General features: G+C 40.7%; 2 protein-coding genes across 11 annotated transcripts in view; both read left to right on the forward strand.

Moving 5' to 3' along the window:
• Nucleotides 1-6,537, forward strand: part of MICAL2 (microtubule associated monooxygenase, calponin and LIM domain containing 2) — an 88,249-nt gene extending 81,712 nt beyond the window's left edge. For 7 of the 10 annotated variants that reach the window (XM_009334475.1, XM_009334474.1, XM_009334479.1 and 4 more), the window contains 5 exons: nucleotides 219-405; nucleotides 1,468-1,556; nucleotides 1,886-1,985; nucleotides 4,891-4,948; nucleotides 6,318-6,537. In XM_009334475.1, coding sequence (XP_009332750.1) covers nucleotides 219-405; nucleotides 1,468-1,556; nucleotides 1,886-1,985; nucleotides 4,891-4,931 — 417 coding nt within the window. In that variant the 3' untranslated portion in view covers nucleotides 4,932-4,948; nucleotides 6,318-6,537. Of the gene's footprint in view, nucleotides 1-218; nucleotides 406-1,467; nucleotides 1,557-1,885; nucleotides 1,986-4,890; nucleotides 4,949-5,754 lie in introns of those variants that run through there. The other 3 variants (XM_009334476.1, XM_009334477.1, XR_664041.1) reach the window with 3 other exon arrangements.
• LOC103925792 (protein-methionine sulfoxide oxidase MICAL2-like) lies at nucleotides 1,997-4,883 on the forward strand (the record flags this gene model as incomplete). The annotated part of the gene is made up of 1 exon (XM_009334564.1): nucleotides 1,997-4,883. A coding segment is annotated over one exon (276 nt), but the record flags the coding sequence as incomplete, so codon positions are not given.
• Nucleotides 6,538-12,863: the final 6,326 nt, after the last annotated feature.

The following is a 12,863-nucleotide window of genomic DNA, read 5'->3' on the forward strand; positions in this document are numbered from 1 at the left end:
TGAAAGTCCTTGTGATGTCTGATTTATGAATTGCTACATAAACCTACAGAACTGCAGCAAATGAGTAATAAAAAAGCTGACTGATGCTTATTTTAATTGTGTGTGGAGGGTGCTGTGTTAAAGTTCAAGCAGCTAAAGCAGCTGCCCACTTAATAAGAATTTATATCTGGGTGTAGTGCAATGGCTTTATGTGCATTTCTATTTTTATCTTTTAACAGGGATCTCTGCGAAAAGAATTTCCTCAGTCTATCGGGGGGAGTGACATTTGTTATTTCTGCAAAAAACGGGTATATGTTATGGAGCGGCTGAGTGCAGAAGGCCACTTCTTTCATAGGGAGTGCTTCAAGTGTGAAATATGTTCTACAACACTCCGTTTAGGAATTTATGCCTTTGATGTTGAAGAAGGTAATATAGGAGCTATTTAAGAATATTTTAAAATGTCTGAGTATTGATGCTTTTAATGGAACTAGGGAAAAAGACCTGGCCGAGTAGCTAGGTCAGGAGGAGGTCTGCCAAGTATGTTGTTTGCGTCCATGCTGATCTTTGAGTCCTTGTACTTGCAGTTCTAGTCTTTCAAAGGAATCCAGTTATGATAGACCTGAAGAAATCCTCAGTGGAAAATAAGTTAAGTTACCAAAATGCAGTTTGTCCAATCACAGGTCAAAGCAGGGGGGAAAAAAGGTGATTTTTCTCCAACAATGCAGAATTATTCTAATCTCTCATACATAACTGGCCATTAAATAATGTGTTCTATAAGGATAAGCCATGATAGTGGCAGATTTACACAGATGGGGGGACTATAGGTTATTTCTTTCAAGATGTTATGGCTCAGGATTTGAAAGCGGTAGTGCTAGCCAAGCAGCAGTGTAATTTATTCCAGTCTGCTGTAGAACAGGAGGTTCAGATGTTGGGCACTCAATCCCACCTACAGCCTGGGGTTTGGAGATGGGGAATTTTTTTTGTTGTTGTTGTTTTTTTGTTTAGAGGGAAATTATTAAACTGAATTGAAATTCCCTTGCCACTTCAAAATGATCTGAGTAGATCAGAGTATTAACCTGATCTCCTTCTACGAAAGGATTAAAGACTCAAAGCCAAAGGTGTTTCTTTTGCAGTCCAGAGAATCTTCTGCAAAGACTTTTTTGAACTGATTATTTGACTTTTTGCTGCTTGATGTCTTGTGTTGGTTTGTGACTTGATATTTACAGAATCTTGTTTTTCTGCTATTTATTAATCTTAAACCTGTGTGGTAGATAAATGACCTTGCCTTATTTAACAGATGTGCAATCTCTGCACTGTAAAAGAAATCCATTCAGAGCTGTGAGCTATTCAGTCGGTGGCAAGTTTCCCATTCCTTTTGCTGCCCAACCATTAATTATCCTGATTTCACCTTTTTATAGATGCAAAAGTGGGGTTTCTGTCCACAGATGTATAGATACAATATCATATAATTTATTTTTTCTCTTGTAGGTAAATTTTACTGTAAACCTCATTTTACGCACTGCAAAATCAGTACTAAACACAGAAAGAGAAGAGCAACGTTACAGATCCAGGGAAAGGTACGTATTGGTTATATTACTAATGCAGGAAATGTTGAGGCAGCTTTATCTGGAGCTGGATGCAACATGTGTGTGTTTGTGTGTAAGATGTTTTCTACCTGATGTCCAGAAGTAGTAAAATCAATACTAAAATACAACCTCCTGGTTCTCTGAATTTGTTATATTTATAGTCTAGTTCTCAATGGAAATTAGATTTTCCTATACAAAGTAAAGTTGAACTTAAGAGCAGTTGGAAATGACAATATATAAAAAAACTTGAAAACAGTAACAGAAACTGGACTTTCCATTTTTAGAAGTATATTTAACATTTTTTTAATGCTTTATATAAGGAGGCAACAGAAGCATGGAAGAAAGAGGAACCCAAACCCACAGAGACGACCACAGAAAGCACTTTGTCTACTGCTAGCAGGCCAGAGGACAGGTCCCCAGGTATCCTGACTTCCTTCTTTAGGGGCACGCTAAGCTGGCCCCTTCGGGTGACAAGGGATCTGCTTGACATTCCCAGACGTCTGTCTAACTGGATGCATGGTTTTCTGCATGCTACCAATGTTCATTTCAGGGACAATGCATATAACTATACCTACTTGTACGAACTCTTGAGCCTTGGTGTGCCATTCCTCTGTGCTCTTCTAGAGGTACTTACTCATATGTACCGGGAAGCAGAGCTATCACTTGAAAATGTGCTTGAATGGGTGAAAAAATTCTATAGGGTTTAAATTCTTCTCCTTGTCTTGCTCAGTTGTGCCTTTCAGATTTTCAAAATTAACTCCTCGCTATTTTCTTGAGGGTTTTTTTGTTTGTGTTTTTTTACTTTTCATGCAACTTAATGTGTGACTTAAATGAACGGTGGATTCCTTCTGATATAAACAAGGTGCAATCAAAATTTTCAATATAAAATGTACTGTATGTTACAGCATGAAGGGCAGTGTCCAGACACATTTCCAGAACACAGAGATGGATGAAGGATATTTTATAGATTTTCCCCCCTCGCCCCTGCTGCCCATTTTATCCTGTGATCAGACCATTGGGCGGTGGTACATTTTAAAACCGTTCTTCTCCCTGTCCGTCCCCCCCCCTTTTTTTTTTTTGTTAGACCAAGAAAGAATGTGCATTCTTTCAGATGTTTGGGGAATATTTATGACAAATGACTGGGTTTTGAAACCTGAATATGGCGCATGCCTTTTTTTTTTCCTTGCTTTAATCTTTGCTCTGGGTTATGAGGTTTATAACTTGCATGAATATGTTTAAAAAAAAAAAAACAAACATGTACTTAATTCACATTGCTCCTAGTCACGCCTTTTACATTTCTTACATGTGATAGATACCCTTTGTTGATAGTGGGTATAATCTGTACTACTAATTTATTTGAAGTTTTGAAATAAATTTGAAGAGCAAATCTTAGTTGAGTGAAGGCTTGATTGAAACTGTAAGTCAAAGGAACTGGTAGTGTAATTAGACCTGACTTATTCTTCAAATCAAGGCTTCCTCATTAGGTGGCTGATTCGAGGAATATCGATTTATGGAGCACTCATCTGTAACTGAAATCACTGCTGTTGTGCCGTTGGGTAGGCACTGCTCCTATTGTGTTTCGGAATTTTTTAAAAATACAAGTTTAGAACAAACAACAAAAACCTACAAATGTATTCTAAGGAGATTACTTCTTAGTTGGGTATTTCATTAATTTCAGCGTATAAAGCTGATGGCAGGAAGGTGAAATTCTGTAATCTGGAGCAGCCATTAAGTAAATTTCTTTCAGATGTCTCTCAACAAGGTCTACCTTAATCAGAAGGTGTCGGGACAGGTTAAATAAGCTATTTAATGGCAAGGAGACACCAGCATCCCAAATTCTGATTTACTTTCAGCCTAGTTAGCCAGTGAGGTAAGCATGCTCCCTGCCTCTCAAATACTTAAATGTTTAAATTCAGAAGTTAACCAGGAAATAGGTAAATACATAAACATGGTAATATGTATAGCCTAAAATTAAAAGCATCTGTAGCATTTATTTCTAGCCAAAAGAATGTGGCTTAAATAGTAGGAAATAATGTCGCATCCAGTTAGTACCAAAGTTGAGGATCACCTTCCAGTGGTCTTAAATGACTGTGCTGCTTATGGGCTGGTGGTTTTTTGATTTTTTTTTTTTTTTTTTTTTAACATAATGTCTAAAAAGAAGATTTGAATTGTTTTGTTTCTTAGGTATTAAAAGGAAATATGTCTTCCGTTTAAAATAAATGACAAACTGGATTTTTCCTCTAGATAGTTTGACTTTCTTTAAACTGCAAGGATAAAACTTTTCACATTTTAGAGTGCTTATGTATTTTGGGAAAAAAATGTTAAGTATATGCACAGAACTTGAAAAAGTGCTTGAAGAAAATTGGTTAGGTATAAGGTAGCACTTGTTTGAAATAAATTGCCATTAATGCTCAAACATGTATTCAGCAAAATTTTGCTAGGATATTGACTGGACACAGCAACAATTATAATAACATGGTGGGCATCTGTATATATGTAAAGAAATTATCTGTACCTCTTTTATAGCATTTAAAAAAAAAAACTACTTTGGAACACTGTATACTTTTTAATTATTTGCTAATGATAGTAATTGTTTCACCCTAAAAAGGAAAAAAAAACTGCAGTGCGATTTACCGTGTTACTTCTGCAACACAGCAACCTGCTAAGTGGTAAAGTTTTAAAATTTGCCTTGCCATCAATTTTGATTTCAGTTTGTCAACAGCACAGTCTTTAGGAACATTTTTGCCTGAAATTTTCTCCTGCTGTTTACTACAGGAAATTTTCTGCTTTTCAGCAGAGTGAGCATAACGATAAACTTATAGAAAATGGTGATATAGTAAGAAACTTGGAAATCTCTGATGTCCAATGAATTTAAAGCAAATTAATCTTGCTAGCAGAAAGTTTAAAAATAAAATAATAAAAAAAAAAAGATGGTATTTGCTTTATATATATTTATATAATGGGGAATAAAATCCCTACATTCCCACAACAGAATTCAGGAACTTGCATAATAAAAACATTTTCCTAATGAATCTTAATTACACTGCGTATTCCACTGGGAGTTTGCAGGTGATTCTGTTGGGAAGGTTTTTTATTGGTATCAATCGAATTGGTAGATTTTTTTAATCTCTTCATCTTAATATTCTACTAGTAAGATTCATACCTATTTGTCCTCATTCATGATTTAATGAAAAAAGGCAGTTTCATTTTGGCGAATTCTTCTTTGTGCCTACATAATCTTTCTGATGCTTTCCTATACAACCAAGTTAAGTTCTGTGTTTTTTTTCCTGCTGTCTTCTCTGTCAATCTCCCTCGTTGCTTTTAGTCCAATTCATCATTCCGGTGCTGCACCCACTCACTGGCTGAAGCCTTTCTGCTCTCAGGTGATTTTTCTGCTTGCCAGTTCCAAAATTGTGTGACTAACACTGTTGTTTGACAGCATTTCATTGTGCGTTTTTTTAAGACTTTTGGAGCAAACCGTGTGTGTCTGGTATATTAATGGATGCGAGCTTCGGCATGATCATTTAACCTGTTGCTGAGTTCACGGTTCTAGAAAAGGTAACGTCTGTGCTCTCTGTAGAGAATGTTTTTCTCTCTGTGTCTGTGCATGTACGCTTCCTTGTGCCTTTAAGGTAAGTTAGGCAAGTACATTGTTTCTTGAAAGAACTAGTTAAAGCCTTATTTCTTTCAAAGTATTGAAGGAAAGAGTTAAAATAAGGTCAGGACAAGATTAGCTAGCTGATTCTCCTGGTTAGCATGAACACCTTTTTCCATTGGGCTCAGATATGCAATGAGCAAATTTCCACTGAGCTCAAATATGCAATGAGCAAGCAACGTTTGAGCACTGTGGCATTTTCTAAGCACTTCTTTGCTTTCACACTGGAAAAGTACAATATAAAAGGATTCTGCTGAAAAAGTAGCCAAAGCAATGCAAATTCCAGTCTTCCACCCCAAGTAACATAGTAGACAGGCCTAACAGCAAGAGATGTGCATGCTGGTTTTAGTCTGTGATATCAAAATGCCAAGTTTATATAACCAGAGTGTTTTGGTTTGAATTGTTTTGTTAATTAATTAACTAGGCCCCATTTGCCACTCTGATGAATGGATTTGTCTTGCTGCATGAGACATTGCCACTACTCTCCATGACAAATTCGTGTGATTATTTTGTATGTATTTTTCTTTATATAAGTTCCAGTATGTGTAATCACATGTTGATAATCTGGAGGGGGAAATGAATCCAAACAAGAACCAAGGGCTCAGTCTGACAAGCAAGTGTGCTAAGGTTTTGGTTGATATGGCCGTAACCCAGCCTTCCCTGCTGAGGATCCCTTTCAAAGGGAAGGGCCTTCGGGAATTCATCTAAGCAGCAATTTTCAGGAGGGGCCAAACATCCTCTGCCACTTGCCCCATTTCACACGCCTCAGCCAGGAATGCAGAAGGGCTGCAGGGTCAGAGCCCCACACCTTATCTTGCTGACCTGTATGTTTGCATGACTGAAGCAATAGTATTTATTTGTGTGGGTATCCTAAAATGTCTTGACGGCTTTGGAAGTCCCCACGCTGTGCCCACACAGAAACCTCTGTATTTTAAGCATCACTTCCTGCACAAATGGTTAGGACGTGACTTCCTATGTATTTCAGGGCTATGGTGTTTTGTTACAAAGCTCAGCGTGCTTTGAGATGAAGGTCGTGACGTAAAGGTCTGCCATTTCAAACCACTTCCCATTGCCGTGTTTTTTACCCTCTGTTGCAGAGTCTTCCTAGCTCTTCCTGGCCAGTGAGGATTCTGTCCTTCTCCTCCTAAATCTTCCATCTTCATTTTACTTTATAATCTTAACTGAATATTTTTATTAAATAGTTTTTAATGCTGTATTTAAATTTTCACATGGAATTTCTGTATTTTGCACACAGTGAAAATTGTTTTAGCTTTATTTATGATATCTGCTGTAAACAAAAATAAATGTAGTTCTTTATAAGTCTCCTTGTTTCATCTTTTCCTTTTAAAAATATTTCCTGAGGACAGAGACTTAATAGTGACTTCACACTCATTTCACAAATTCCTCTTCTGATGGATGCTGTTGTGTTATCTTTGTTGTGGCCTGACCCAAAGGCCAGAGAGTTTCACTGTCATGGTGTTAATGGTATGTGTGTCCCTTTTGAAAGGGATATATGTCAGGGTCCTTGACAAGTTATCCCATCCGCTGCAGATCAGGAGGTGCCTGGTGTTGGGATTTATCCTTCCTGGGAATGATAAATTGGTGTTGGTGAGCATGGGGGTTGCTTATATTGCATACACAAATGGCACTTGTCCTCTTCTCCTCGACTTCTGTTACCTTTCCTTATGTTTTTATTTTACATATTAACAAATGTCATAAAGGTCATACTAAGTTACATGTGTTTGGGAAATTATATCGTGTGCAGGAAAAGCAGGTAATAACTGTGGGTGAAGCTTTACCTTTGCTACTGGCTCTGGAGTGCTATTTGCAAGCACCCTGTATCTTCTGGACCCCTGGAAGCTGCAGCTAATGGTGACCTATTATTTGTTAACAGTGGCCTTGTTTTATTTATTTATTTTGCCTTCTTTTGCTCTGTCATGGCTTTTTTTTTAATTTTCATTTCTGTTTTTAAAGCTGGTGGTTTGGTTCTTTTTAAATAGCAGGTTTCCCAAAAGAGCTTTCCTAAGTCGTCTTCCCCTTCATCTTCTTTCTTTTGCTTGCTCTGCAATTCTTAAGCTATAATCTCTTCCTTTGTATTTCAAGAAAAAAACAAATCCCAGAAAGAATAGTCCCAATGATTTAATGGAAAGATTGTGTGATACATTTTTTTTTTTAAAGTCAATTCAAACTGAGCCTCACTAGGGTTGATTGAATGACAGAAATGAATTTTTTGAAAGTGTTGCTAAAGACAGCATTGCTAAAGAACAACAAATGTTATTCCCAATGAACTATTCCATCTTCCCTCCCAAACAAAAAGCCACCATGCACAGTAGAAAGTTTGCTGTCCAAGGGGGAGATGAATTGCATAATGAAAACATAGGGCAGTGAATACCATTTAAGACAATACTTGGCACTTCCTTAATTGCAATGGACAAAGCAATTCAGGTAAAACTAAATTTGCTTTTTGCATAATTTACAGTTTTGGAGCAGGCTCATTTCTGCCATCTTTATTTGATCATTTTAGGCAGAGGCAGTGGCATGGAAACATCAGAAGAGGTTTTTGTGTCTGCAGAAGGTGATGATTTGTTTGGCACTGAAGCTTTGAGAGGCATCAGATGTTCATGCTGTTCTCATAAACTTTCACTTACTCCTGCTAAAATATTAGTGCGATAGCTTGGAATTGGGGTAATGTTAGAGTCCAGATTTGTAGTGATTGTGTTGCTCGTGGTGGCGCAGAAGGCCCAAAAAGTCAAATCACTAGCAAATCCTATCACTAGAGAGACATACCTAGCAGTAAACAGTCCATGCCCTTGAATGCTAGTGGACAAGACAAGACACAGCGTATGGAAAGAAATAAAACAGACAGAATGAGCAACGTGAGGGGAGCAAGTTTACTTCCCTCACTCTCAGTCAAAATCATTACACAATAAAACTAAATATTCCTTGTTTTCTCCCAGTAATGCTGCTAGAGGAAGAGACTAGGGGGTTAATTTCTGAGCGAATTTAACAAGCCTAATTTGGGACTCTTGTCTTCCTCTGGCCACATGAGCAGACCTCCCTGTGAGTAGGAGGCTTGAATCCTCCTATTGCTCTTGTGTTGAGCTCTCTCCAAAAGCTCCAGTGCTCTCAGTCTCCAGCAAGCACAAGCAGTTATAAATGCACCCCAAAGCAGTGATACTTTGTCCCTTTATATAGCTGGAATTGGCAGCGGTACTTGTTTGAAAGGCAAACAGGCTGCTACTCTGGTCTCGAGCTGCCGCTGAACTGGGTACCTTCCAAAAATCATGGTTTCAGAGCAGATGATACTAATGCCTCTTTACATAGTTAATGCTTTCTAGGACTTGAAAGCTACTTGATGTTATAGATGCCATTATAGCACTAGAAGTGCAGAGGTGACGTTTGCTTGTCTGGCAGGCTCAGGAGTTGCTCTGTCTTTCTTCCTCTTTATACTGGTTCAAATGGGTTCTGAACTTGTCTGTTGCCATTAGGGCCATTTGGGTTGGAAATACATACACAGATGTGCATTTTCTGAAAAGCCAGACTAACCTTTCATTCTCAAAGCAACGCAGCATTACCTGCCTAGATGTCTGTTAATGAAAAGCAAACATTGGTATTCTGTAAAGGTAACTTTCCTTTATTATAATTATGCTAATGCGTTATAATGAAAAAGATCTTGCAGTTTTTAAGCATACTTAATTTGAGGGGGAAAAAAAAAAGAGTACAAACAAAACTTCTTAAAATTGCTCAAATTCAAATGTCAGCCTTTCATTAACTCTACCAAGAAGAGTAATTTCTATTCCTCTTGCTTACTTCTAGACTGCTAGAGCTATAAAATGTCAGTGAAAGTTGCTTCTGTATGTACTCCAACCTCAAGCAAGGGCTATGGTCTGTGTTTTCCCACAACATTATGGCAATTAGTTACTATAATTGGCTTTAATTAATTTCTGGCTCACTCATTCCTCACATTCCAATCAAAACAATTAATTCTGAAATGCACTGAATTCTGCATTAATATTTATGTTTCCAAAGGCATGACATGTTTGCAGATGACTTGATATTTTTGCATGAAAGATCATGTCGCTGAAGATCAGAAGACATTATGTATTAATGCTTGATCCAAGTATATATATATTAGTCATGTAAATATTTCCCCAAGTCTCTTTCCTTTTCTTCATGAACTGTGTTAATATAAGAAGGGAGGCTTTGATGTCATCTCATCAGGTGGTGGACTCCAAACTTGTTTGAAGTGGCTGGAATTTCTGATACGTTCTTTTGAAATGTGAAATTGCAAAGAAATTTGCATGTTGCTATAGTTTTGAATTTGCTCTTTCAGCATTTATTCTGCAGGTATTAATTCACGTCTTTGTTTTATGGTTTTTGGTGCTTTGAGTCTGTGTGCAAAAAAAATATTATTTCGACAGACACTGATCACTCTAGAGACTGAAACCATTGTGGCTGCACTCCAAATTCACAATTATTACATGCATTAATATACCAGACTAACACAGATTGCTCTGATAAAATATATTTACTCTAAAATGATAGAAATAGTGTGTTATCATAGCATTTTTTGTTTGAGAAGCAATTTTCCATAACTATATACATTCAGCATACCTAGTGGGTTTTCAGTGAGTTGCTTTTTCCTTTATCTCTATTAATTTTTGCTTAGTTTGTATTAGAGCATTAATGTGCACCATCCCGGGTGCATTCAAAAGTCGTGTGCTTTGGGCTCTGTCTTGCTTTGCCAACTTCAAATTCCCTGGTTACCTTTTGTGCCTGAATTCAGCAGTGTCTGTTCATCGAGTAAGTAATGGATACTTTGAAAAAGTGTTTTGCTGCTGAAGAACTTGTGTACGTGCTGGTGTGGGCCCACAGGGGAGTGGGAGAAGACAGGCTCCTGGCGTGGGGACAGGAGGAGGCAGCCGTGGTGGAGCCTGTCACTGGGCCGTAGGTGGAGAAGGGGCAGCAGAAAAGCGTTTGCTTTTGGTGGTTGGAAGCTGGGCAGGCGATCAGGCCCCATTGCACAGGGGTCAGTGTGCCACTCCGTGGAAATGGGAGCAGTGGTTGTCTTTATTCTTTGCCCTGTTAGCCACCATAACATAGAAATGACTTCTGTAGACGTATGAAGGAGGCCTGAGGAGAAAGGTGGCAAGAACTGAAATCTGTGAAATGTCAAACGTCGTATCTTTTACAGGAGTCCTTTTTCAAGGACAGAAATCTGCCTGGCAGTTTCTCAGATGTGATGAAAATTCAAAGTTTGGACAGGACATCAGTTTGGGAATGCTGCTAGAAGCCCTATAGCCTCTTAAGGCAGATGGGTGAAATACCGTAACGGGATGTCTTCAGTTTCAAACTAACACAGGCGATCCTCCCATGCAGCCTTACACGTTTCGAAGCTCAGGCCACAGGGCACAGCTGAAGCTGTAACAGGTTTGAGCTCGGGTTTCACTCCAGTGTGGGCTGGTAACCAGTGTATTGCAGCAAGACCAAGGTCTAACCAAAGCTGGAGGTGTCATAGTTTTCCCCCATCCCCTCTCACAGTCCCACGTGGGCTGTGCTTTCCTGGCGAGTGCATTCTGCTCTGTATCTCATCCCTGTGCTGTCTGGGTTCATTTCAGCTGTGCTTCCACAGCATTGGTATGAAGACACCTTCCTTCTGCCCCACAGCTTTCTTAAAGCACTGCTGTATTATAAGCAGGACTCATAATTTTTTTTTGTTGTTTATTATACAGTAAGAAGTCAGAGAGGCAGTGAAGTGTGCTAGGTGTGCCACCAATTTGTGGTCTGCTGACTGAATTTCTTAATGTTGGTTTTTGATGCCAACTGGTGTTTGCTTTCACCATCAGAGCTGCCTACGTTTATGAGTAACTCCACTTTAAAATTTTTCACTCCTGTCATTGCCTTAGTCAGCAGCTCCACAAGGCCAGGCAGAGTCCACTCATCCTGTGAATGAATTATGGGGTGACACAGTCTAATGGCAGGCTAAGAGCCTCAGGATTGCCAGCTGGAAAAGCAGGACACAAGTTAGGCTGGGGTCTTTATGGGGGGGCACTGTGTTGTACTGGGCCACTTGCACAGCGGGGAAGGTGAGCTGTGTGCCAGCCCCGGGTGCCTGGGCACCCGCCTCCTGCTGATAAGAGCAGCACCTGGGATTTCAGTGGTGCTTTTCACCTGAGGACCTGAAAGCCCTTTGCCAGTCCTGAATGGCTGGGGCAGCTGTGGGTAAGTACAGCTCCTGCTACACAGCCGTCAGGGAGTCACAAAAACGTGATGTGTCAGGGGTGCCAAAATCCCAAAATGCAGGTTGCAACACCTAATTCCAGTAGGGTTCCTTCTTCCTCCCCCCGGCCGAACAGCGCTGTCACACAGATATGCAGCATGGGCAGGGCTGTAATATATCAGTCATTTCTTGTCTGCTCTTTCCTGAGCCGTGGGGCGGGTGCCGAGCTTCCTGGCCTCGGGGCCGGGCAGTCGGGGCAGGGTCCCCTCTCACTGCCAGCTGCAGATATGAACCATTTCTTACCCCCTTTGAGAACCCAACTCGGGGTCTCCACCCGGTCAGCCACCAGACCTTGTGTTTGGTGTGAGGCACCCCCCCAAGCCAGATGGATCAGGGCACTCTCGGGGCAGTTTTCTGGACCGGCCTTCCTGCAGAAACTTTCTTCCTGGCCACCAGTACACTGGCTATGTTGTGGCCCAAAGCAGAAAGGCTGATACTGTTTTAAAATTTGTTGTTTCCTGGCTCTGTTTCTGTTTTTCATCTGCCTTCAGGGATGTTCTCTGGGTTTGTATTAGTTTAAGTTTTCATACTCGGTTAGCTCGGCAAGGCTCACTCCCCCTTTCTGCTTGTGCAGGGCTCCCATTTGGTCTGACTTCGCCTTAGCGAAGAAATACTGCGGGAGCTCTCACTGTACCTTGCTTAAAAATGAATTCCCCTCTCATGACTTAAAACCAGCTAAAGAGGAGGAGGGAGGATAAACGTGAATGCTTCTGGCTGCTTATGGCATGGTAGCGTTGACTTGATGGGGAGGCTGCTGCAGCTGCCTTGGTTGGGGATTTTTCAGTGGAGCATCTTTGACCATTTTTGTCCAAGACGGGCAGAGGCACGCACAGAGCAGCCGCTCCTGAGCAAAGCTGATAAAATGCAGCTGCCCTGAGCCAGCTGGTGTCTGAGGCACTTGGCCCAGTGCTCCCGGTAGGGAGGGGGATGTCGTTTGGCACAGTTCAAGCTTTGTGCCATTGTGGGCAGCACGTGCTCTGCCCAAGGTTGGGGGGAAACGGCCTATCCGGCCCAGCTGCCCCCAGTGGGGGCTTGGCTCTGCCCAAATTTGGCTGGTTCCTGAGCCCTTGTCATCTCCTTGTCAGGTCACAGTAACGTGATTTGCCTGACGCTGGTTTGGCAGATGACTCGGGAGCAGCAGCCCGTACAGAAAGTCAGGCTGACTTGTCAAGTGGGATTCGCCAGTATGAATAACATCTCCTGCTTACGTCTGTTCATTGGCCCTGGCATTATCGGTGGGGGCACTCAGATGCTGGAGCGATCAGCGCCTTATAAATGGTAATCATAGAAGGTGCCGAGAGCCATCTGTGAAGCCCTGGGTGGGTGGACGCTAAGCCCCTTTGGAATGGGCCTTTCCTTCGCC

The sequence above is a fragment of the Pygoscelis adeliae genome, unplaced genomic scaffold (assembly GCF_000699105.1).
Source record: "Pygoscelis adeliae isolate BGI_AS28 unplaced genomic scaffold, ASM69910v1 Scaffold171, whole genome shotgun sequence".
Lineage (NCBI taxonomy): Eukaryota > Metazoa > Chordata > Aves > Sphenisciformes > Spheniscidae > Pygoscelis > Pygoscelis adeliae.